This window comes from Xyrauchen texanus, chromosome 48 (assembly GCF_025860055.1).
Source record: "Xyrauchen texanus isolate HMW12.3.18 chromosome 48, RBS_HiC_50CHRs, whole genome shotgun sequence".
NCBI classification, from domain to species: domain Eukaryota; kingdom Metazoa; phylum Chordata; class Actinopteri; order Cypriniformes; family Catostomidae; genus Xyrauchen; species Xyrauchen texanus.
Genome location: NC_068323.1, coordinates 24836886 through 24862519, shown reverse-complemented (window position 1 = coordinate 24862519; position 25634 = coordinate 24836886). Strand labels below are relative to the sequence as shown.

General features: G+C 38.0%; 1 protein-coding gene across 1 annotated transcript; it reads right to left on the bottom strand.

Annotated features, from left to right (window-relative positions):
- Positions 1-1734: 1734 nt before the first annotated feature.
- On the bottom strand, positions 1735-25634 carry ttc14 (tetratricopeptide repeat domain 14). The gene is made up of 12 exons (XM_052122090.1): positions 25101-25634; positions 15811-15929; positions 15526-15725; positions 9864-9948; positions 9565-9694; positions 9321-9476; positions 9162-9233; positions 7669-7788; positions 7447-7569; positions 5491-5608; positions 4568-4674; positions 1735-2820 (listed from the first exon to the last, which is right to left on the bottom strand). The coding sequence occupies exons 1-12, from the start codon at positions 25232-25234 to the stop codon at positions 2130-2132; spliced, it is 2055 nt and encodes a 684-aa protein (XP_051978050.1). The 5' UTR covers positions 25235-25634; the 3' UTR covers positions 1735-2129.

Here is a 25634-nt window from a genome sequence, read left to right as displayed (position 1 = left end):
AAACTCAAAATGATTATTATTTGTCTTTTAAGGTGGTCTTTACTGAAAAAGCCATGCTCAGCAGTTTAAATAGACTACTGTAGGAAAATGGTCCCGTAGATCTGCTTTGTGTTTATAATTCTTATACTCAAGTCAGAAGATTTGTAGTCATGCATGTTTTAATAAAGGAGAAGGACGTTATTGAAACTCACTATTATTAGACTATTGTTGTTGTGTTTTTGGATGAAAAATAATGCTCAGACTGAAGGAAGACTAGATCTGCTTTGCTCTTTTAATGCTTAAACACTATAAAGTATCTTGGTAGATTGCGGTCACGAGAGACTTACTAGTGTTGCAATAAATATTTGCACTTCCATAAAACATATTTTTGGGATTTTATGATTTCATATCTACAAGATACTATCACAGGATATTTATTTCTTTATTACAAAACAAATGAGTACTAGTTATATAAATGACTACTATATTATGTTGATTTTCTGGACAACAATAGTGAATTGAGTATGCAATTTGTGTACATACATTTAATACATACCACGTGTTCCTCAAGGTGGCGCTGTTGTTTCAGTAATTTACTTTTCAGACTGATCTCACAGTGCAATCAGATAAACATGAGTTCGCAATGGCATACTACCCATACTACTTCTGCCATATGCGTCTATGGCAGAAATAGTATGATTAGTAAGGTAGTATGCAATTCCGACCTCAACCAAAGTATAGGTCGACATTTCTTTAACAAAAATCAGTACATGCTGACCAAATTTTCAAACACTATCCCCAGTGGCCAAAGCAGGATATGTTGTATAGGCACATGTGAGCTCCATTTATGTCTGGGAGAGATTGCCAAAATTTAGTTGCGAACAAGTCATATTCAGCTGTATAGGAAGTAATGAAGTGAAGAGGAATGCATATTTTATGGACTACTCCCAAACCCAAATCATTAGAGAAGTAAAACTAAAACGTTGGGGGAAAAGTGAAACCTTTTATTGACTATGCAATACTTCCTGGTTTTAACATGGATGCTAATACAGGTCTCCATGATACTGAAGCAGCGTGCTGCTGGTCGAGCCACCTGGGAAGGTAAACACACTGAAACAAAAAATGTCAGAGTCTGCATACTTACACCGATCCTAGGTTACCGGAACTTTCAGAAACAGCATGCCGACTTTCCGTGTGATTGTGTTGGCCACTTGACATTGCTATTTGATGATGCAGCAATGTGGAAGTAAACTACAGCAAGTGTAACACATGAACCAAATATGGCTATTGCAGTGTGAACATTGCCTACTGAATTTGTATGTCTATTTAGACTCAATAAATGATTGAGAAAATATCTGTGTTTCTTATGTTTTATTTTTAGTGCAATGTGTGTTTGACAGCAAGCTGTATATCATAAAATTTCATTGTGGAATTAACCATGTAATGAATCAGTAGTGTGTATACGTGTGTATATCTATCTATCTATCTATCTATCTATCTATCTATCTATCTATCTATCTATCCATACACACACACACTATATATATATACGTACACAATACTGTGACTGTACTATACTGTAAACCACATATATTCAATTGTTTTGAATCTAATTGTCTTGAAAATTTGACAATATCTGGGCATTTTGTAAATCCATATGTAATAATATCCAAGACTGGAGGTATGTAGTAATGATTGGGTTTATAGGTTAATAGTGAAAACGCAAACCAAAAACCCCACAGCAAGTCTGTCTTGTCCATTACATTCATTTATTTGTACATTAACATGACACTGAATGCAATTTATAATACTGTGACTGTACTATACTGAAACCATCCCATCACAAATTTGGCTATTATACAGTTTTGATGCAGTTTTTTTAGACAGGGTAGCCCCATATCCCACACACAACCCAGGTAAACAAAATAAATCTAATCAAAACCTGAAATTATGAAAACCTTCAATATAAATCCATTTTTATCATCTAAAATAATCTGCATTTTAAATCACTGTACTTAAGGTTCAAACCTGCTAGTAATAGTCAAAGTCAAAAGTCAAAGTATTAATAATACTAAAAGCATGTTACTCTTACTATAACGTTATGAAATCAGCAAGAAGAAAAAAAATGTAACACTTTTGAGTCACCCTTATTATTTCAGCTTTTTTCCCTTCTCAAATTCTGCAATCTGGCTGAAAATATCCAACAAATTGGCAGGAACCACTTTTTGTTGGGTTTCACCAGAACTTTTCCTAGCATCATCAAGATCTCGGCCATTTCTCTCCACTTTATCCATCCTCTCATTCCTGCCTTGTTCAGATTCACCCTGTGTGGAAAATTCCCTGGACTGCCTTTCAGATTTGTGGGAATACCTCCTGATTCTGGCCTGTTCCGAGGTGCTGGAACTTTCCCGTCTCTCCTCAGACTTTGTCTGATTTCGGTGGCGGTTTCTAACATCGCCAATCGCATCAGGACCGCTGAGTTTAGATAATGTTGTGTCCTTTCCTTTGTCTTCTGACCTACCTCTGCTGTCTTCCTGTCGGCTTTTGACATGAGTCTCTTCTCTTTCATTAATGAGTTGGGATATGGATTGTTTCTGGTTAATGAATGAAGCGGAAGTGTTAGCAGGGATCGGAAACCAATCTTTCTCGTCCTCTACTGTTTTATCGCTACAAGACGACACTCTCCGCTTGTGTTTCTTACTGCTTTGAGAGGAGCGCCGACGTTTGTGCTTTCGTTTCTTGGATTTTTTGCGACTACTTGAATGAGAGTCATTGCTAGTCATTGAGGATGAACTTGAAGATGTAGAGGAAGAGGTCGATCGTTTCCTTTTCCTTTTCATCCTATATGGAAGAAAAACATGTCGCTGAAACTAACAATAACCATGAGGGTGCACCAGAAAATGGGGCAATAAAAATGATTAAGAGTGAAATATAATTCTAACCTTGTTCTGATGGCCACAATGGCCACATACACACTGCACATTTTATTAATTTGCATTTACATGTGGCAGTATCCCTAAATGAATGTTCAATGTCTGTACATAAAACAGGCATCACTCCAAAAATTGAAATGATAGATATTGTACACTTACATAAGCAGTTATAGTTGAGCTACAATGTCTTTTTTTTTTTTTTTTTGCATTGTCAAACAACATTCTTCATCTGTCTGTCCAAGTAAATATTACACAAAGCGTAACCGAATATTGAAGGGAGGATGTCAAATACTCTGGGGTAGATACATGTTGAACATGGGTTGCCAACTTTTTCCCAGCCTAAAAATGGGACATCTTATTTTGCGATTCACTGACTTGATTAACGGGACATTCTAAAATGCCCAAAATAAAATGCTTAACATGACTAGGGTTGCCACCAGTCCTGTAAAATACAGGAACGTCCCATATTTAAAGAAAAATCTAATAAATCTAATCAATACTGGATGCCATTTGTCCCATATTTAAGCCCAGACAGATGGTGAAATCGATCAAGAAGGACTTTTGAATTAAAAGACCAGCAATATTTCTCAGTCAGAGTTTCTACCCTTCCCAATTGAATATAAAAATGACTCGAATTAAACAAATACTGAAACGCTCTCAACTGTTTGGGTGTGAGACACTAAAATGAGGGACAAACTGTCCCATATGGATTTAATGGAACACAATTTTGGTCCCTTAAGTACAGGCCGATTCTGTATTATACAAGACAATTTTATATTATACGGTACGGTTGGCAAAGGCAACCCAAGTCGCGTGTTATATGTCTTTCAGAGCAAGCATGCGCACAAAGCTGAAACCAGTTGTGGTCCCACTAAGGTATATACTGTACAAGCTGGATGAAGCAGAACCACAATCGCATTATCTAGTTTTGTTTGTCTGACTTTGTAAAAATAGGACTGCTACAATTTCAGTCAGACTAAAACGTTTTGCATGACAGTTTAAAAAGACGAATAACCGTATAAGCCCTTATCAAATTGAGGTTTTAAAGCGCATGTAAACATGGATGGCAACAGTTTAACCCATTTGCCATTGAGATATTTTGGACAAAAGAATCATTAGCAACCAGAGACATCGTCTTCTGGCAAACAGGGGTTTTGTGTATTTAAGACCCCAAATTGGAGTATAAAACTTTACCGTCTTCCTCTTCCGGGAAAACGGTGTAAAAATATTTCCTGCACTCTACACATTATTGTTCTATCAAATGCTCTCTAGTAAAAGAATGTCCCCTCTACTTTTAAAACATTTCTGATGGGACAGTTATTTCCTTTTGAAGCTGCACAATTTAAAACTCTTGTTTTAGCACAGCGGTTAATTGACATGTAAGTAGGTGATGCTATGCTGCTGTTCGAATGCATTCGGATAGATGAGTGTTTACATTGGTCAAATGTGGTCATATCCCTTTTTTAGCATTCAGGGTGGTTGAAGTGGATTGCCGCTGTAAGATTTGCGAATAATAGCAAATAATGTACTCTGTGAGTACAGAACTGGATTAAGCACTGTGAAGTGGAGTGACAAAAGTCTGCAGTGTGTAGATGGCCAATATGTGCGTTACAGGGATTAAAACATGTGAATGAATATTGTGGTGTTGACATTACCTTTTCTCTTCTTTTAGGATCTTACGCAATTTTTCTGCACTTGTCTCCACGGTCTTATCTTTTTCCTGATCTCTGGCAGCTTCCAGTTCTTTTAATTTAAGCGATTTCTTTAAAGCAGTTCATTGGCAGGGTAAAATTGGAATAGTTTGCAGCAAATTGATCAAGCATGCATGAAGTGATTGTTGCATCACACACAAAACAATTTCGCCCAAATGCCATTTTCACAGATCAGACAAAGTATTCAGCAGCAGGTTGTTAAGCAATAATAAAATGTGAGAAATCATTTTATATTTATGATCATAAAATGTAGTTACCGGTTGTAGCAGGAACAGAATACAAACCAACGATGGTGGTTTTTATGTCCACAAGCAGCATTTGTCAACCCAGTGCAATCAGGGTTAAAGGTCCCATCAGTCAGTTTCACAGGTCCAAGATCAGAGAGACACATAAATGACAACAATACTTCATCAGAACTTCAATGCTCTGAATGCTGATCCATCCATAAATTGAAGCCGAAGAGTGTAATTTCAGCACCAGTAGCGTTAACAGTTGGAATTGTGAATATAATGATATAACTGTTGGAAAATAAAGATAGCCCTGCCCCAATCTCAAAGCACTCGTTGAGCCAATGTTGCTGTGACAGGCTGCTCGAGATGTTTAAATTAATCTAGTAACCTACGAATGGTTTACTTATAGATGTCTCTGCATATTAAACTGGGTTAGGACATTTTAACACTGAAAAAAATGACACACTTCAGCACAAATGGACACAAGTATTTAATAGCACGGGGGAAAAAATGCAGTCTTGGTTTGTACATGGTTCGTAAGGCATACCATACATCGGTTTACCTGAAATACCAAAAGCTTAAATCTGCTATGACAGCCAAATTTGAGGTAATGACAAGCAGGTTTATCCAGCTCACCTGGATCCGTATCTGAAGTTTCTCCAGAGCCTCTGTCGCCTCTTGTAATGTGTCATCTAACACTATGGCTCTTTTATAGAGACCCTCAGCTGTGACTAACTTTTCTTCCTCCTCAAGTCTACATGAAAAAGATAAAAGCATTGAGTCATTACCGCAACCCAGAAAAAAAGATGCTCATTACGAGATTCTCATTACTGCAACGTAATTAGTAAAAACATGACTGTGTTACGGTAATGATACTTTTCATTGAAAACAATTGGAATAGTCAAAGTATAATGTCTGGGCGCATTATGGTAATGAGAATTGGGCTTAAGTGGCCTAAAAACAATGTCACAATTCAAAACATCTTAATAGTCCTACATGACATGCACCTGTTATAACACATTATTGAATTCCATAATTAATGTATGCTTGATAACCGTAAACAGGTGAAACCTGCCATTAATATGTCTTGATAATATTTCATATCTAAAGAAAAAGAAATTATGCTTTATATAAAAGAAAATTAAGCCTATTTTCAGTCATTATTTTCAAGACATTGAATTATCGTTACTGTAATGTAAGAAAAAACTGATTATGTAATTGAAATAGTATATTTGTAAAATCACATTTTAAGTATATATCATATCAGTATGTGCTGTACTTAAATTTAACTTAAAAAAATAAATAAATATATAAATAAAACCTGTCTGGATGATTTGTGATACTTTAATCACAGTCAAGCAAATCTATTCAGTAGAATCACCACTGCGAATAATGGGATTTTCAAACAACAAAATATCCAGACACATTATGGAAAGTTTTGTTTTTTTGTGTTACAGTTATCAAATTTGGTGATGAAATGTGCTACATTGTCATGAAAATAATGAGACAATACTAATAATATTATATATATGGTTCCTATACAAGGCTTGATTTTATTTATGCAAATATAATAATTTTTTTAATCAACTGAACTCAATAATAATAATGTGCCAAGTTGCTTGACCATTGCAAACAGGTGAAACCTGTCAAGAACTTGGATAATATTTCACCCCTAAAAAAAAAAAAAAGAGAGAGAGAGAGATAACAATTGTGCTTTATACAAAGTAAATTAAACATATTATATAATATTCTTTGTATTGTGCCATTATTTTAACGACAATTAATTATCATCACTGTAATGCAAGAACAAAAAAACTGATATATATCATATATAATATATTTGTAAAAACAAAATAGGTATACCTCATAGTTGTACTAAATTTAATTTATGCCAATTTAACAAAAAACTAAAAATAATTGGGCTTAATCCTTATTCATGAAACACAAATGTGTGTGTAAATCATTAATGTGTCCATTGTAACATAAAAAGGTCAGATTTAATTAAATGGTGAAATGTAAGAACGGTTTAACAAACAAATTTGTTCTGCTCATGTTTCATGAAAAAAGTTTCATTGTGTTTTACAGTAATAAGAATCACAATTACAAACAACAAAACATCCAGATGCATTATGGTAATAAGTTGTTTTATGTGTTACAGTTATGTGCTTAACTTTCATGAATGTGGCATATGTAACAAAATGCAAACATTTTTAAACGGTCCTAAAATGGGCTTTAATTTATTAATGCAAATATAATTTTTTTTTACATTTAATTTTGAGGTGAAATAACATCGATTCATATATTTCTGAAAATTACGAAACAGCCAACAGTTTATAAACTATTTTTATTGGCTAAATAAATAATAACGATTGTTATTAAAACATGTAATTACTTGTTAAAAATTGGTCTTTTATAATTTTGCAGAAAAAGTTTTATAGTTTTAGAAAAGAAATAGGCCATGACAATCTGTGTGTTACAGTGATGCAATCACAACATCTTGTGGCTTAATGCTTCATTGCTGATTTTCATGGCTCACACTATATGCGTGTAAAACATTGTGTTTTCATTGAAGAACTTTCAAAAATGACTTACTGTCCTCCTCGCTCCACTAGTGTCTGGCAGAGATATTTTTTAGCGTTTCGGTGTGTAGGACAGTTCTCCAAGGCCAGTTCAAAGTCATCAATAGCTTTCACCAAGCTTCCTTTGGTGGCATATCTACAATAAAATATTGAACTTAAGTAATTATGTAGCACATATCAGAAGCATACAGCAGGCAAACATTATTCTTTACATTAAGGTGTTTTTGAGACTTACAGTGCTCCACGTGCCACAAGAGCTTCCACATTGTTGGTGTCAATTTCTAAGGCTTTGTTGTACTCATTCATTGCTTCCACATGCCGACCAGATTTAAAATGGTCAACGCCAGATTTCACACTACAGTGGCATAAAGAAAATGTACACTCAGTACTGGTTTATACTGTATACCAGATTATGCTCCATTTTGCTAAATATTTCAAGTCAACATGAAACACAGTAACCGAGTGAAGCAGACTATTCAATGAAAAATAATGTAGGGTAGGTTTTATTCATCTGGAACTGGACGGTGAAAAGTGGGTGTTTCATACCAGAATATACTGTAAGTTTGCAGAGGATTGTGGAGGACTACACCCCTCCTGAAACACCACCAGTACCCACTTTTGAGGTCTTTTAACGGGATGTGTTGGCTAAAGGACAAGTTCACCTTCAGAGCGTCTCCATGTAATCCAATGGCAACACATCTTCAAATGTATTGATACTTGCTGTTATTGCCGTAACCTTAAAGGCAATAATGGAAACCGCAATTAAACTACCACTCTAACTATTGGCAAGATTTAGAAAAGCTACATTACCAATAACAACAGCTTAAATCAAATCCTAAACAACTAATTGGCTATTAACATTAAACAATAGCCCACATGACCTAGTTGACATATGCCAAAATGTAAAGCGGTTGTTCCATGTGAAATCAAGCAAATTTATGGTTAGGTTTATTTCTAAAATCAGTTGACTTCAGCACTCTGGAAGCTCTGGAAATCATACATTGGGGTCAAAACACCAAAACTAAAAAATGCACTTGAACACTCTGAAACTGTATTTGTACAGATTTTCTAATAATTGTTTTTCAGCCCTAAAAGTGTCTGGTGTGAGAGACCATAAATTGTTGAGATCCCAAAATTAAATATTGACACGAACGCTCAGTTTCTGCATACAGCCGAACGCAAGCCTATTAAAATATACTCTATTTAACAACGCGCACATAGACAGGCGGTTGACGCATGCATCCGACAATTTCTCTTCAGGAGTTTAGTACCATAAAGATGTCTTTATAGTCCAACAGACTCGAGATATACAAATGCAGGTATCTCCAAACCTCCTCACACACACGCTCTTGACATGCACACGCACTGTTATATTTACCTTCATCTTCAGTTAATTACCGGCTTCTTCTAGCGTTTGTTCATGACAGCAATAGTTCAAATGTGAGTATTGCCACCTTGTGAACCCATTCATTTGTGCAAATATTTCCAGGTGCATGCGCAGTCTGCGCGTTCATAGATGCACCTGCACGCGTTCAGTCCTCGAGCACTCTTTGGGCTTTAGTGGGATGTCCCAAACCCAAATCCATCTGACACTAGATGAAGCTTTTATTACCACATTTACATTTCTGCTAATAATTCTGGAACTTTATGGGTTAGAATCAAATAGAGTCAATTCTGATTTCATGTTGACTTTTAGAGAATATAAGGAAAAAGCTGGTAAATGCAAACCATTTTAAGGCCCATGATACAGACTGCTTTTTCCGGATCACCATTGCAAAATCCTTTTCTTTAAAACGGTTACTGTGTAAACAAATAAACAGAGAGTGAGAAAACACAAGTAATACTGGAAATCGTACAACCACACTGGAACAACAGACTGTTGTGTACCTCTGCAAGCCCCTCATTAGTGAAGGAGTCTGTGTATCACTTATTCCCAGCTTTCCCAAGAGATAGTCCACATTTAAAGGGTTGGACAAACCAAGCGAGCTTTCCAAGAGCTTCTCATAAGTCTCAGTGTTATCTGTGGACACCTTTTCACCCCGACTGAAAGAGAAGAATAACAACAGGATGGCAAAAACAGACAGATCTTGATCATATTCTTGTCCTGATACTTCTTGATGATTGTACATACGTATAATGAAGAGGCAGATCTTCTTTGCTTATGACACCCAGTTTAACTTTATTCAGGTGAGGAGCAAGAGAGGTTGAATAAAGAGAGATTGTCAACTTCTCATTGTAGCGGTCAATATCCTTCACTCCAGCTGTAACAAAATATTTCCTGTTATATATTCATTTATATAGTGATGCCACAGAATGTTTTTGGACACTGAAGTTGGACTAAACAAATATATGAATGCATCAAATAACAATTTACCAAATCAAGTGGAAATTATTTAAATAGAAGAAGTTTCATCAAAAAACTGAGCTTACCTCTAATTAAATCCCCAATTTGGTAATAAGACAAAGGATCGTCATGATTTCCAGCTGATGGCACATCTCGCAGTGGACAGAGGGCCTTTTTTAATCAACAACATTTATTAAAGATTAAACTTCAACAGACAACTAATCAAACAGATACAAGTGGACACATACATTTTTTTTTAAAGTGAAGTGTGTAAATTCTGCACCACTAGCAACACCAAACAATAATGCAAAACCACTATTCTAATACCAAAATCACCATTCGGTTATTCTACATGTGCAATATAGGTCTTCAACCAGACCAGTTTTTCAAGTGTAGGTCAGGGTAGGGGCTGTTCAAACACTGCTTTTCTGTGCATCTGCGCTGGATGGGTCTCTTTGACTGTTGCGATGAAGCTCACAGTTTTCCCTTTCAGCATCACACACAGAATCGACACGTTTTTAGACACCAAGTAAAGTTAAAAATATTTTTTTTAAAAAACTTATCACGAAACACTTGTGTTGTTTCATTTGTTGCACTGTGCTGCTTTCCGAAGAAGTTGCAAAGAGGACTTCATGTGACTGTTACACCATTAAACATGATTCCAGGTTGTTTTCACCAAGGAAAGTTTCAGTGCTTTATAGCACTTCACCATCAGTGCTCATAGAACATATCCCATCCAATCAGATTCTAGGACCAGAACCAACTGTTGTATGTGTGTAATATATATATATAGTTGAAGAACAATTCCCGAAATTTAATCGTAGAAAACATTCCATGTCTTAGGTCAGTTAGGATTTTATTTTAAGAATGTGAAATGTCAGAATAATAGTAGAGAGATTGATTTATTTCATCACATTCCCAGTGGGTCAGAAGTTTACATACACCTTGTTAGTATTTGATGCATTGCCTTTAAATTGTTTAACTTGGGTCAAAATATTTTGGGTAGCCTTCTACAAGCTTATCACAATAAGTTTCTGGAATATTGGCCCATTCCTGCAGACAGAACTGGTGAAACAGAGTCAGGTTTGTAGGCCTCTGTGGCAGGGTGAGCAAGAGTCAGACACAGTGGGTGTGGCGTCAAGCCTCTGAGAGGCATTTATTGGAAATAATAATAAACGTAAAATGTCCAAAAGATAAAGTGTCCAAGGGGGAATAGTGTTGATAACAAAGGGGGAACCTGGCATTCTCGCGGTGATACGGGGCTCCTTGAAAGTGCGGGGTAGTGCCCATAGGATAGCCCAGGCACAGGCTGGGTCAGTCAGTTGCCCAAGCTCCCCTCCAAAGTCCACGGCACGAGGGGCGACGGTGTCACTGGCAGCCTGTCTTCCCAGGCCCGCAGCAAGCATGAGGGGAAGGTGGCCGGGCATCTAACCCATCGGTGGCAACGTGAACGGGTCACCCCCGGCGACTCATTAACATGTCCAGGGGTCTGAGGAACGGGTCCGGCAGCACACCATCTCGTCCAGCGCCGAACCCTCCCAGCTCTGGTCCTGGGTGTGCGAGTATGCCAGAGTGTGCACACGTGTTTGATTTGAACCAATCTACGTTCATCTCTAGGAGACAAAATGCATCTCCTTCCTGAGCGATATGATGGTTGCATGGTCCCATGGTATTTACACTTGCGCACTATTGTTTGTATAGATGAACATAGTACCTTCAGGCATTTGGAAATTGCTCACAAAGATGGAACAGACTTGGCTGATAACTTAGCGTATGTAAACTTCTGACCCACTGGAATTGTGATATAGTCAATTAAATGTGAAGGTGGAGGATTGGTGATGATCTGGGGGTGCTTCAGCAAGGCTGGAATTGGGCAGATTTGTCTTTGAGAAGGATGCATGAATCAAGCCACGTGTACAAGGCTATCCTGGAAGAAAACTTGATTCCTTCTGCTCTGACAATGTTCACTAACTCTGAGGATTGTTTTTCCAGCAGGACAATGCTTCATGCCACACAGCCAGGTCAATTAAGATGTGGATGGAGGATCACCGGCCAGCCCAATCTCCAGAACTAAACCCCATTGAAAACCTCTGGAATGTGACCAAGAGAAAGATGGATGGCCACAAGCAATCAAACAAAGACGAGCTGCTTGACTTTTCACACCTGCAGTGGAATAAAATCACCCAACAGCAATGTGTAAGAATGGTAGAGAGCATGCCAAGACGCATGAAAGCTGTGATTGAAATTCCACCAAAAATTCTTAGTTAAAACATTTGTATTGTGTTGTTTGAAAATTAATATGAACTTGCTTTATTTGCCTTATTTGAGGTCTGAAAACACTGCATCTTTTTTGTTATATTGACCAGTTGTGTTTTTCTGCAAATAAATGCCCTAAATGATAATATTTTTACTTGGAATTTGGGAGAATTGTTGTGAGTACTTTATAGAATAAAACAAAAATGTACATTTTATCCTGTTCCTGGAGGCCCTGCCAACACTACACATTTTGGATATCTCCCAAATCAAACACACTTGGGGCCGGTTGCATAAACTTAAGACTTCATCTAACAATTAGTCTGACTTGCTAAAGATGCCATAGAAAGCTAGTTGCATAAAATAAACTCATAGTTGTCTTAAGTAAGACAGTCTAATTCATATTGCATCGTGTGAAAAGACACTGAACAGCTTTAAAAAATATCTGGCAGTGGACGCTCCATTCAGTTTTAATTTGCTGAAAATATTTGCTTATTAGAGGACTACAGTGCTTCAAAATTAATTTGAATTTGTGATTTTAACCCAAATAATAAAAAACACATGACATTTTGTTACCATCGTTGAAGCCCCTTTCAGCCCTCCACTGAATCCCCCACTGGCACTGGTTATTTTCCATGGCAACAAGTAATGTAAACAAAAGTTAGCTACGGGTCTGCCGTCTTATATTTTGGTCTTAAATTAGACTGATCTAAGTTTTTACGCAACTGACTGAAAAAATTAAGACATTTTAGACGACTAACTAGTAAGACTAGTCAAAACAGTTTTATGCAAATGGCCAGTGTCAATCAGAGAGTAGTTTCTTTGAAGTTATCAGCATTGTTGATCACTCCATGATTGCTCAGATTACTAATACATTACAGCTGGGAAATCCAGTTAAACTAACAGCTTCAGCACTAAGGCTTATCACAGCAGAGGAGAGTATGCACCGGCTAACGCAAAATACTATTTTTGGTTGGATGGCTATTTTTACAGGGAAAATTGGATGTAATTGACCACAATTCCATTATCTTCAGCAAGCTGACACTACATTACAACAGTATTTTTATTATTACTGTTTATCACTGCTTGGGAGTTGCAACAGATGCAGGCCCTTAATCAGCATGGTTGTGATTACCTGCGGCATGAGGCTACTGTTGCCGAATCAAAGCCGTGCTGATTTAGGGCCATACAGCACTCTTGCTCGTGTAACATTGCTTTAATAATTATATAAATGTAATAATTAATTATTAATTAATTACTATATATATGCAGTATATTGTGACATGACGACCTTCCTGAAATCAGCGATGCCCCGCCCTTTGGATCAGCTGCCCTTCCTAGTCTTTCGACGGGAGTGGGCAAGAGAGAGGAGGGAAGCTGAGCCACTCTGGAGAAGACACCCCTCATCATGCCCCTGACCAAGAACAGGGAGCACATCTATATATTTATACAACAGTTAGTTCTTGTCCTTGAATCTTATTGGATAAGATATTCCAAGACTGCAGATGTCTCAGATCTGCAGCACTCGAACACTTTACTGTTTGTATTTCACCGCTTGTGTTCGTAGAATTCTAAACTAAAGTGTATGAGCAGGCAAATGTGGGGATTTTTATGAATTTTTCATCATCATTTTTTTTAAACCCAGTCAATTTTCATACTATATTATTGTACTGTAATACTACTACATAATAATAATAATAATATTATTATAATAATTATTATTATAAAATAGTAATGTATTTATTTAAAAATTTACTCACAGCTACACAGTCCGATAATCCCATAAGCCATTATTTTGGCGAAAAACAAAAAGGAAGACATTTGAGTTTATGTTTGTAGGTGAGCTGACAACAACCTTTTAATGCAGTGAATTCATCTCCCCTTCTTTCCACCAAAAATTGGTGTCCTTGAGTTATTTTAGATTTTTTTTGTAACTTGTAGCAGCCAAACATATGTGCAATTACGTGAATGTGAAATTAAAGCGATTTTGGGCCACTTCAAATATAACGTGCTCAGCACATGCTGGCACACCAAACCGAACTTATTTGTCGCTGTATATGGAGCACAGAACCCCTCTGAAACCCCTAAAAACACTGTATAATGTCTCATGCATGCTCGGAATGTGTAATACACTGACACTGTTTACATGCACTTGAAGCACTATACACTACAGGCAGAGCTAAGATGTATTTGGCTCTTCATGTGATTCTAACATGGCCGCTGAGGGTCCTATTCTATGTAGAATAAAACAGCTTGTATAAGGTTACTGATATGACTGGCATCCTCATCTCATGAGTGCTTGTGATTTCCTACATACATTTTAAAAATACAATTAATTTCTTTAGGAGTAAATCTTTTTTTTAATGAGGAAAAGCTATTGACTTCCTTTAGTATATAATAAATAATAAAGCCACTGATTCTGAACCTTTTTTTGATGTCATGTGACATAATTTGAAAGCGGAGACTTTGTTGTTATTCGCATAATTTGCTCGATGCAACTTTGATGCATTGCATATTTTGAAAGTTGTGTTAATAATTTCAGCAGATGGAGGGCTATATCTGGGGCCTATAAAATGAAAATGCAAAGACAGAAACTAATAATAAACGTGAAATTGTTTATATATTTAAAAAATAATTGAAAAGACCAATCCTATTGAATATTTTGTCCCACTGAAATGCTCATTCTGCAGTACTGATTTTGAATTGGATGTAGATGTAAATTTACTCATATCAACAACAGTAAGGTTTTCTATGACATCTATAAAAAGTAAACCAGATTATTTTCTTACACAAAACTATTTTAGACTAATTTTAGGATTCGATTTCATCTTTATAATAGTGCATTTTGCATTTCCTCTTTTGAAAATGTAAACGTATTCATTAATTATTTATTTTTATAGTTTTAACAGTGGTATTTGTAACAAGACCATAGTAAGCAACCACAAGGAAGCGTGATGCAGAATTCTGTGCTGAATTCAAATGGTTTCCGCTTCTCATGCTATGCTTCTCACAGAGCTGCGCAATTAAGAGCTCGAGCTTTGCACTCGCGCTGCGCTGTCCATTGAGCCGTATCTATCTACAGAGCAATACAGGTGCATTAGCTGAGGTTGTGCCTCTGCCAGTGTATTTGACGTTGCTAAAACAGGTACTTCAGATGCATTGCTAGACTTCAAAATCAGATGAACCGCGGTACAAATGCGTACCAACCCGTATAATTAAGAACCAACTGATATTCTCCAAGTCAAGATACATTTTTTAATGTAAAGAAGAACTTGACGATAGATTTAAGACTGATAAACGCCCCCATTTATTACCTAATGCCCCGCTCTCTACTAATTTGCTCTCAGCACCCACTGGCATCATGTGAACGCACAATTGAGGACCCCTGAAATAAGCCCTCGCGTATTGCTAATTGCACTAGGTCATTTCGCGACTTTATTTTGATTAATCATTCAGCCATACACACTTCACCTTTAAGAACACAAAGCATACAACCTTTATCTCAAGATCCTCGATATCTCTTTCCAATCCACCACCAGTGCAGAGAAGAGTCACAAATAAACCGAAGTCTCGCACTGAATTGATCCTCCCGATAACCATGTCTCCACGCTCCACATCCCTGTAGAAAAGCTCCCTCCTCTCCTCATACGACACCTCCATAAACTGTTCCAATGGAGGCATCATGGCATATGCCTCTGAAACACCAACATACTTGATCAATGAATGCAATATCACAAAATGTATGCTGAATTGAATTAAAAATCAATGATGGCAGTTCACCTTCTGAGTCCTCCTGCCATTCTTCTGTAGGTTTACTTGACTTCCATGATGATGCAAACAGAAGATCTGCTTTTCTTGCTATGAACTGCTCCAAAACAGGACTCCCCTCTTCTTTATCCCTGATTTAATAAGTCATAAGTTCAATGAACCTCAAAAAATGCAGACCTCTTTTAAATGGTATAGTTTACCCCCAATATTTTTTCTTCCTGTCTTTACTTTCTCTCATTTTCTTAAATAGCCATATACTCTATGCTCTTTTTCAGTGGAACACAAAAGGAACATTTTAATGCTTAAACTGTTATGAATCCACAGTGACAGCTCATAGGGACCACACCAGTCACATCACATTCAATATTTAAAACAAATAAATAATAATTTAAACTACATTCCTAGTTTTCTTAACCATATGATATTTTTTTGTTTAAATTGTTATTAGCTGAATATATTCCCCTCCACCGATGTTCTGGCAAGACTAAAGCAAGATAATTGATATTCTGAAACAGTTTTGCTTAAGGATGTGCAAAAGTAATCAACTAACTGAGGAAATGATTTGCACCAGCAAGTGGACTATAAAAAAAAAAACACACTCCTTTGTCCTATTAAAATAATAATAAGAAACAACAGGCAAAACAATAGCATGTTTCCTTCGTGTTTCTCAATGAAGTAAACAATGCTGTTTTAAATCTGAAATCAGTTCAATTTCTTTATTAATTCTATTTTTTTTCCAAATGCCACATTTCCTTCTGAATTCCATGTTTTAAAGTTTAATTCAATTTCATAATCAAAATTGTCTAATCAAATTAATCCAAACTTTAAAATTACTTTTCAAGAAAACAATAATTTTTTAAATAAAGTGCTTTAGTGAAGATCCTAGCATAATCTAAAACACAACATTGCCTTTATGTCAAATGCAGTGCTGCACAACAGAGCATCACATCATCAATACAACCATTGATGAAGCACCTAGTACAACAGTACTCTTGCTTGTGAGATATAGTTTCAACATAATAATAATAATAAAATACATTTGACTAAACACTAGTAATAATTTGTCACAATCACACAAAATTTCAAATGCAAACTTTTATTTTGAATAAACAAATATATGTGAAAGCATCTCTGGTTTTGTGATTTTGACGATAGTCTCACACTATTAGACGTATCCACCTTTCCTGAACGGTTTAAGGTTATAACTTCTGTTGTCAGTTTCCTAACGTCATCGTTTTTCAAAGTATGAGTTTATGAAGAGCGTTTTTTAAAGTCTTAGTTTCTGGTGGAGGAAACAGTCATTCTTATGTGGATGAAAGATGCAAAAATAGCTAAATTAATTTGTTTTCAAATTAAAACTTTTTAGCGTGGATGAGGCATTCAATTTACTATACAGTAGTGCACTTACTATACAGTAGTGCACAAGTCATATGGACTATTTTTATGGAATGTTTTCCATGCATTAGTTGTAGGGCTGCCAATTTTATGAGTAAAACGACTCGGTTACTAACGTAACCTCGGATCCCTGAGAGGAGGGAACGAGTATTGCGTAAGTAGCTTACGCTATGGGAAAACTCAGTTTCTCGAGAAATATTGAAGTCTTTATGTAAAACGCATTGCAGCTGCACAGCAGACAGCAATGAGCGAGGCAGCTTGGTCATTGGCTGTGCTGCGGCAACTTGCTCGAACCAATGACGGGGCGACTCTGAACGCAGCGACCAATGAGCGCCGCTGCCAGCGTGCTCAGAGCCCGCCAAGATGGGCGTGGCTAAGGCTATATATTAGGCGCCCGTCATGAGAGTTCTTTAGGTTCAATCGACTGAAGCGACTGACCAAGCACAAGCACGGCAGCTTACGCAATACTCGTTCCCTCCTCTCAGGGAACCGAGGTTACGTTAGTAACCGAGTCATTCCCTTCGAGAGGTCTCTCCTATTGCGTAAGTAGCTTACGCTATGGGAACACCATGCAAAACGCTAGTGCGTGCTGACTTCAGCTCTATAAAGCCAGAGGCAGATGCCTGAGCCTTAAAGCAAAGTGATTATTCAACGAGCCGACCAACGGCGAGCTATATGATGGGATAATACAGAGCGCCTTTGCCCCAAGGTGGCCCATGGTGGGCGCTCATTGTAAAAACACAAGCACATATCTTATGTACTGATTTTTCTATTTACTGATATGCATAAAAACCCTCTAAGTCAGTCAGAGACGGACCTTATAAGGGAGGAGATAATGCTCAGCATATACGTACTCCAGTCCATACTACAGTCAGGCTGATAGAATGTTGGAATGCAATGAGGGGACCTGTAGGTTATAAAACCTGATAAATGTCGAAGGCGAGGCCCAGCCTGCCGCCGCACAAATATCCTCAATGGGTATCCCACTCGACCACCCCCACGAGGAGGCCATGCTCCCCGTAGAGTGAGCTCTGACGCCTAAGGGGTATTGAAGGCCCTTGGATTCATAAGCCAGCGCTATAGCATCTACTATCCAGCGCGATATTCTTTGCTTTGAAACTGCGAGACCTTTAGTGCGGCCGCCAAAGCATACGAATAATTGTTCCGTCTGTCTGAACGGGGCAGAACGTTTCAAGTATACTCTGAGCGCCCTGACCGGGCAGAGTAAATTAGCGTCGCTTTCGTCTGCTGGAGACGATAGCGCTGCCAGAGATATCACCTGTACTCTGAAGGGTGTGGAGAGCACTTTAGGAATATACCCATGCTTTGGCCTAAGGACAACTCTGCAGTCGTTAGGTCCAAATTCCAAGCAAGCAGCGCTTGATGACAGCGCGTGCAGGTCGCTCACTCTCTTGACTGAGGCGAGTGCCAGCAAGAGCGCAGTTTTGAGCGAGAGCTGTTTAAGGTGCACGGTTCGGAGAGGTTTGAACGGGGCACTCGAGTGCGTCCAGGACCGTGGCCAGGTCCCAGATCGGTACCGAGGGGGGGCGAGGAGGGTTCACCCTCCTAGCGCCTCTTAGGAAACGAATGATTAGGTCGTTTTTCCCTAATGAGCGTCCTTTATCAGGATTGTGTGACGCCGCTATGGCAGCCACATAGACTTTGAGCGTGGAGGGTGTGCGGCCCGCCTCCAGCAGCTCTTGCAAAAAGGCGAGTACACTTGGTATCTCACACGATTTGGGGTTCAAGCTCTTGGTATCACACCAGTCATTGAACACTTTCCACTTTTGGGCATATAAGCGCCTCATAGAGGGCGCTCGCGCCTCAGTGATGGTTCTCAACACTCCGCTGGGGAGGTTCTCTGGAACCCGTTGAGGGGCCATGCATGAAGGGCCCACAGATCGGGCGGGGATGAAGAATCATCCCGTTGGCCTGCCTGAGGAGGTCCAGCCTCAACGGAATCGGCCATGGGGCAGATTGCATCATCTGCATCAGTTCTGGAAACCACGTCTGGTTCTTCCAGAGTGGGGCTACCAGGAGCACTGCACATTTCACCTCCCTGATCCGACTGATGACCTGAGGTAGCATCGCGATCGGGGAAAAGCATACAAGGGGCTGCTCGGCCAGACTTGGGCGAAGCGTCCGTGCTCTTTGAGAAGAAAAGAGGGAAGTGCGCATTTTCCCTGGAGGCGAAGAGGTCGACCTCTGCCTCGCCAAAGGTTTGCCATAACCACTGAACCGTCAGGGGTGGAGAGACCATTCTCCTGGGAGAACTTTGTCTCTGGACAGCATGTCCGCTCCCTGGTTCAGGACGCCTGGCACATGCGCTGCTCTCAGCGAGCGCAGGTTGTGCTGTGACCATAAGATGAGCTCCCTGGCCATAGAGTGCAGGGAGCTCGACCTGAGTCCACCCTGGCGATTTATATACGATACTACCGTCATGTTGTCCGTTCGGACCAGGACGTGTTCGTTTTTCAGGTACGGAAGCAGGGCTCTGAGAGCCAAGGCGACCGCTTTCATTTCCAGACAGTTTATATGTAGGCGCTTTTCCGGGTTTGACCAAAAACCGGAGACAGGCCTGCCCTCGTAAAGGGCCCCCATCCTATTTTGGAGGCATCTGTCGTGATCATTTTTCTCCGATCAGACTCACGCCGGTTTGATACCAGTCGACGGCCTTCCAGGGCGTCAGGGCTTTTATACAGCCGTGATTCGCTCTGATTAAAAAGTGGCCCGAGCGCCACGCATGAGTGGGGACACGGCTCTTGAGCCAGCGTTGGAGAGGACGCATGTGAAACAATCCTAGCTGGAGTACAGCTGATGCCGAGGCCATGAGACCGAGCATCCTTTGAAATCGTTTGACGGACGCGTACCGCTCTGAATGATGTTGCAAGGCGCCGAATAGCGAGCGGCGCTCTGATGAGAGGCGCGCCGTCATCTGCACTGAGTCTAGCACTATTCCCAGAAAAGAGATATTCTGGCTGGGGGTTAGCACGCTCTTTGCAAAATTGATTCTCAGACCCAGGCATTCTAGATGGCTGATAATCCAAGATCTGTGCGTCGTTAACTGACTCTCTGATTGTGCTAGGATTAGCCAATCGTCGAGGTAATTCAGTATTCGCGACTCCCGCTGTCTCAGGGGAAAGTGCTGCGTCCATACATTTCGTGGAATGTACGGGGGCCAATGATAGGCCGAATGGTAGTACTGTGTACTGGTATGACTGTCCCTCAAAGCTGAATCTCAGAAATGGCCTGTGATGAGGCGCTATCGGAATGTGAAAGTAAGCGTCTTTCAAATCCACTGATAGAAACCAATCCCCGGGCTGAACTTGCGCGAGGATATGTTTGGTCGTTAACATTCTGAACGAGCGAATCATTAAAGCTTTGTTCAGATGTCTGAGATCTAGGATGGGGCGGAGGCCACCGTCCTTTTCGGACGAGAAAGTAGCGGCAGTAAAACCCGCCTCGCTCATAGAGGGAGGAACAGTTTCTATAGCGCCCTTCTCTATCAGTTTGAGCACCTCGGTGCGTAGAACATGTGAAACATCTTTCCTCACTTTCGTCTCGACCACCGCTGAAAAGCGGGGTGGTCTGCGAGCGAATTGAAGCGAGTAACCGCGTTTTATTATATTCAAAACCCATTTCGGCATGTCGGGGATTTTTTCCCAGGCTTTTGCTCGCACAGATATGGGCTGAATGCTGGCTGGGGGAGTGTCGCAGTGACGTATGGGCCCTGCCGTCGAATCGCCTTGTGCTAACACTGAGCTTACAGCTCTCAGGGGCGCGGGAGCGCACTGTATTGGCAATGTGCAGCTGTACAGACTAGAGTGCAAACCACACACTTGTTTGACACTAGAGACAGCACAAGATGAGTTCTATGCTTGCGTTCAAACACAGCTGACAGAGAGCAGATCTGAATGCAGGGATCTAGACGTGTTTACTTTTAACTTGACACAGTGACCTAAAAATGCTGCGTTTATGATGCGACACAACCAAAGTGAGATGCTCCATGTGTACATTGACACATCCTTAGAAATGCCCTTGTAATAAATTTATATCGGACAGATTGACAAATTCAATTGCAAAAGGAATTGCTGTGGAACTTATGCCAATGACAGGCTTATGATCAATAAAATCAAAATTAACACTATACTGCCTTCTAAAGTCACATTTTCTATTGTTTTATTAATCCATTATTGTCTGCAACAATAATGTAATTCATTAGTATATGTAATACATAACATAATACAAGTATATGGATTATTATTATATCATAATTATTTAATACATAAATATGTATACAATAAAAATAAATAAAACAACAAATAAAATAATAATAAACACTTGTTTTTGTACATAATACAAGCATTGCTTAATCGTGGTTAGTGAATATTGTTTGAAACTCAGAGTTTGTGCATGATCACAGTGAACTCAGAAAGGCCGATTCCACGATGGAAACAGATGCCAAGATAAAAAATTTGTGCTATATATTTCACTGAGCTAGAACATGAAGTTTGAATGACTGTAAATTAGCATTATTTCATCTTCACTCGTAATAGTGTTAGGGGCTGTCTCAGTGTGTGCTCGGCATAAAGTATACTGAATGCATGAATTTTTAATTAATAAAACTATAAAGTTTTACAATACATCATGTAAAAGCTTAATTCAACATTAATATTAGATCTCTCTCAGCTACATTAATGTTAATAGGTCGACCGTTATGTTATTTGATTACACTGAACTTCATAATAGGACTTAACATTCATATTCTATTAATATAATAATAATATAGATTTTATAGCTATGTAGTAATAGGTTTACAATTTTTTAAAGGTTAATTTAACTGGAATTTACCATGTAATGTGCATGCTAATTTGATTTTACTGTATGTCATGTGAACTGTATGTACTTATTTTTAATACCATTTGATGTACGTAGGGTTCGTACAGATGCTTCAAATTTAAATTCAAGGACTATTCAAGCATATTTTATTTGTTTTCAAGGACTATGCACAAGATGTCATTAAAACTAATTCTTTATTTGTTAATATTAAATAAAAATATGTTATTCATTCAGTTAATTTATTTTTATTAAACACCACTTATTACAAGTACAACATTTCTCAGTGTGCATTTTTAACTACATATTCTCATTAACAATTCTTGGTTCATTCATGATGAAATTGATGTGAAACAAAAGTGAATAACTGGGTCCATAAACAGTAGTCCATATGACTCATGTGCTGTGTTCCATGCTTTCTAAAGTCACACAACAGATTTATGTGAGGAACTGACCGAATCTGCAAATGGGTCAATAAATATGGAATTTCCAAGAGTTTTTCATTCAGTTCAGTTTTTGCCTATAAACACTGAGGGTACACATTTTGTAACATGTTGACATTAATTTTTATTCATAAAGGACAACTTAGCTGTTGTTTTTCATTTATTTTTTAATTTTGAGTCGCAAAGCAAGATGAACGACGCAAGTTAACACTAATTAGGGTTAAATGGGTTACAACACCACATTTTGAGGGTTCAATGGGTTACAATGCCAAATATTTGGAAATATTAGTTAAATGTGAATTAATAACTTTTTAACACGCTGTGATAATCCCTATAGGCATATTTAAGCACCCTCTGAACATTTTTTTTTTAAAAATGCTTGTACTAATGCTTGTATTGAAAATAAGCACAAAATAAATTCAGAAATAACTTTAAATGTCATAGAAGTGGTGTAGGCTACCAGATGAAGAGGACAAGGATTTTTTTTTCAGGCAATTGACAATTTTAAATATATTTTCAAAAAGTAATTGCAAAACAGAGTCGCCATTTCATAATTATTAATGGTTATAGAATGATACCTTTTATTTATTTAATACAATTTGTTTCACTGTTTGAAAGCTTTTTCATGACTAAAGAAGTCAAGGAACATGCTTGAGCAACATATTTTGATATTGACCCAAATGTTGTCAGAAATAACCTGTTTTGTGAGACAGCTGTCTTTACACAAGGTGGCACTAGACGGTCCACAAAACTGAATCCTCTATTGATCTGCATTCAAATCTCATCTCAATATTTCACCATGGAGAGTCATTTTTAATTAAAACTGATTGTTGCAAGGATTCATACCTGTTAAATCTGCCATAGCAGTATCTATAATATATATATTTTTAAATCCTCCAGTAACACTTGATTGTGATTGGCCCATTCTGAACAGCGCTGCCAAAAGTAACAGGTGCCACGTGACAGCGCAGTCTATGCACTGCCTGCTTCAGCAGTGGTCTAATGGTCTGCAGTCATGTTTTTTCCGAAAATAAATAAACACATGTCATTTATTAAATTATTTAAGCAACGTATTTTACGATTTTCAATAATTCAAGAAATTTTTAAGCACCTCTTTTTAAAAATGGCTATTTTCAAGGGTATTCCATGACTTCAGTTTGAAAAAGCCCAATTCAAGTACTTCAAGCACATTTAACGAATCCTGTATACCCCATTGGAGTTTCAAAAAACTTCATTTGAATTAGCATCATATCATCTTCCATTTCCAGTGTCTGATGGTGTCATTCTATTCATGGACCCTCGTTTTAATTGCAGGATCTCCCTCAGTTTTCATCATTTTCCATAGATTTAATGTAACACAAATATTCATGTGCATTATAAAATGAAGATCTTCTGTAAGAGGTGGAGAATGATGGGAGGAATGCAGTTATTTGTCCATTATGTCCTTTTCTTATTTGTTGTGGCATTACAACTTCCTAGTTGTCTTATCCCCTAAAAGTCTGGGCATTCTCATGTACAGTAGCCTCCCGCAACTGGGTACTGCATGAAATGATTATGTTTTAATTGAAGATCATGTGTCTGATTATACATGTCCATGATCTTAACATTATAAAATAACTAATCCTTTCCAAGTTGTAAAGGAATACAAATGTAATTTCTTCTAATGAAGAAAAGGAACCTGAGTATCAGAAAGAAGCATTTTTTCATTGAATCTCTTGACCACCAGCTAAAGGAGGGCACTGTAGGTTACTCTAAATGACACCATGTCTCATTTGTATTTTCAGATAATAAAGAAAGTACAATGAACAAGTCTGGAAATGTGTGCATTTATATGTACAGTACATGAATTAAAGATATAAGTGAAATCTCTAACCTCTATGCTTTATCAGTGGTCCATGAAATTATCACATATTATCTAGTTAGCGAAGTATAATGACTGATTAATTACTTAAGCTTTGAATTGCAAGAGATTATTATAATTAATAAAATTAAAAATGTATTTGATAAATAACTTTAATATTTACTGACTGAAGGAACTGTAAAAGGAATGTGGGTGCTAAAATAATTGTATTCTATGATATTTATAGATATGTTAATAATTAATATAATGAAATAAACATATTATTAGAAGGGGTAAATATAAATACATAAAGCCCTCTCTTTACAGTGAAAAATAAAATCACAAGAAACAGCACAATGTACACAATTTGTTCACTTTCGAATGTAAATCTGCAGTGTGTGACACTGAAAATACAGGAGTAAAGAAGTTTACGGTAATATTGTTTTAAAAGTATAATTTTGTGCGTAATCTGAATTTCCACGACCATGCGCATGCGCTGAAAACCTCTGAAACTTACTGACTGTTGCCTAAAATAAACTAACTCTGGAACATGATCTACTCCAGAGCAGGTTATGGTCAGAGAGTAAGTTGCTATGGATACTAACATTCACTGAAAGTTACCTCAGTTTTTGGAACCGAAAGTTGAGGTTATCCAATTACTCGGAGTAAACTTACCCGGGTAAATTGCTTAACCTGTTTTCTGGAATACCCCACTGGTCTCTCAGAGCACAAACAGAACATACGGATAACAAAAAACAAATATGTAGAAATATATCTCTATTACTTACCTTTGGTTAAGCGCTTTGGAGAGATCTGCAGCCACATGTTTAAAGTCCGGATTTTCACTTTGTTCACATTTTAACAGTGAAAGCAGACTTTCACCATGAAACGACACTGACTGTCTGAGTAAATCTCTTTCCATTTTCAGTGTCTCCAAAACAACATATTTACACCACCGCTGCTCAATACGTTTAATATCTCAATGTTCATAGAGATTTGAAAATAAGAAAAGGCTTTAACTGGTCAAGTAAACAACTAGATTATTTGACATTTATTCATTAAAATATGTCAGAGACAAACGAAATGATAGATTTATAGTGTCTGAATTTAAGCAGAGAAAAACTGCAGCTGTAAACATGTGCTGCTGCCAAAAGCAAAGACGTGGAGACCGGAAGCAATTCCAGACGAAAGATTGAACTTTAACCATTTATGGGCACCTTAAAGATTTCATTGTTTACTTCCTCCGCGTTGCATTATAATACAGATATTAGGATTTTAATTCGTTTCATTCGAACCGAAAGAACAAAACCACAACAGGAAGT

Bases quoted from the DNA above. Each gene is read 5' to 3' on its own strand.
- ttc14 (XM_052122090.1), bottom strand. From the start codon at position 25,234: ATGGAAAGAGATTTACTCAGACAGTCAGTGTCGTTTCATGGTGAAAGT. The intron at 7,789-9,161 runs GTTTGCATTTAC...ATGCCACTGTAG, and splicing joins GTATCATGGGCCTTAAAATG to TGTGAAATCTGGCGTTGACC. The intron at 2,821-4,567 runs GTAATGTCAACA...TCTTCCATATAG, and splicing joins ATCCTAAAAGAAGAGAAAAG to GATGAAAAGGAAAAGGAAAC.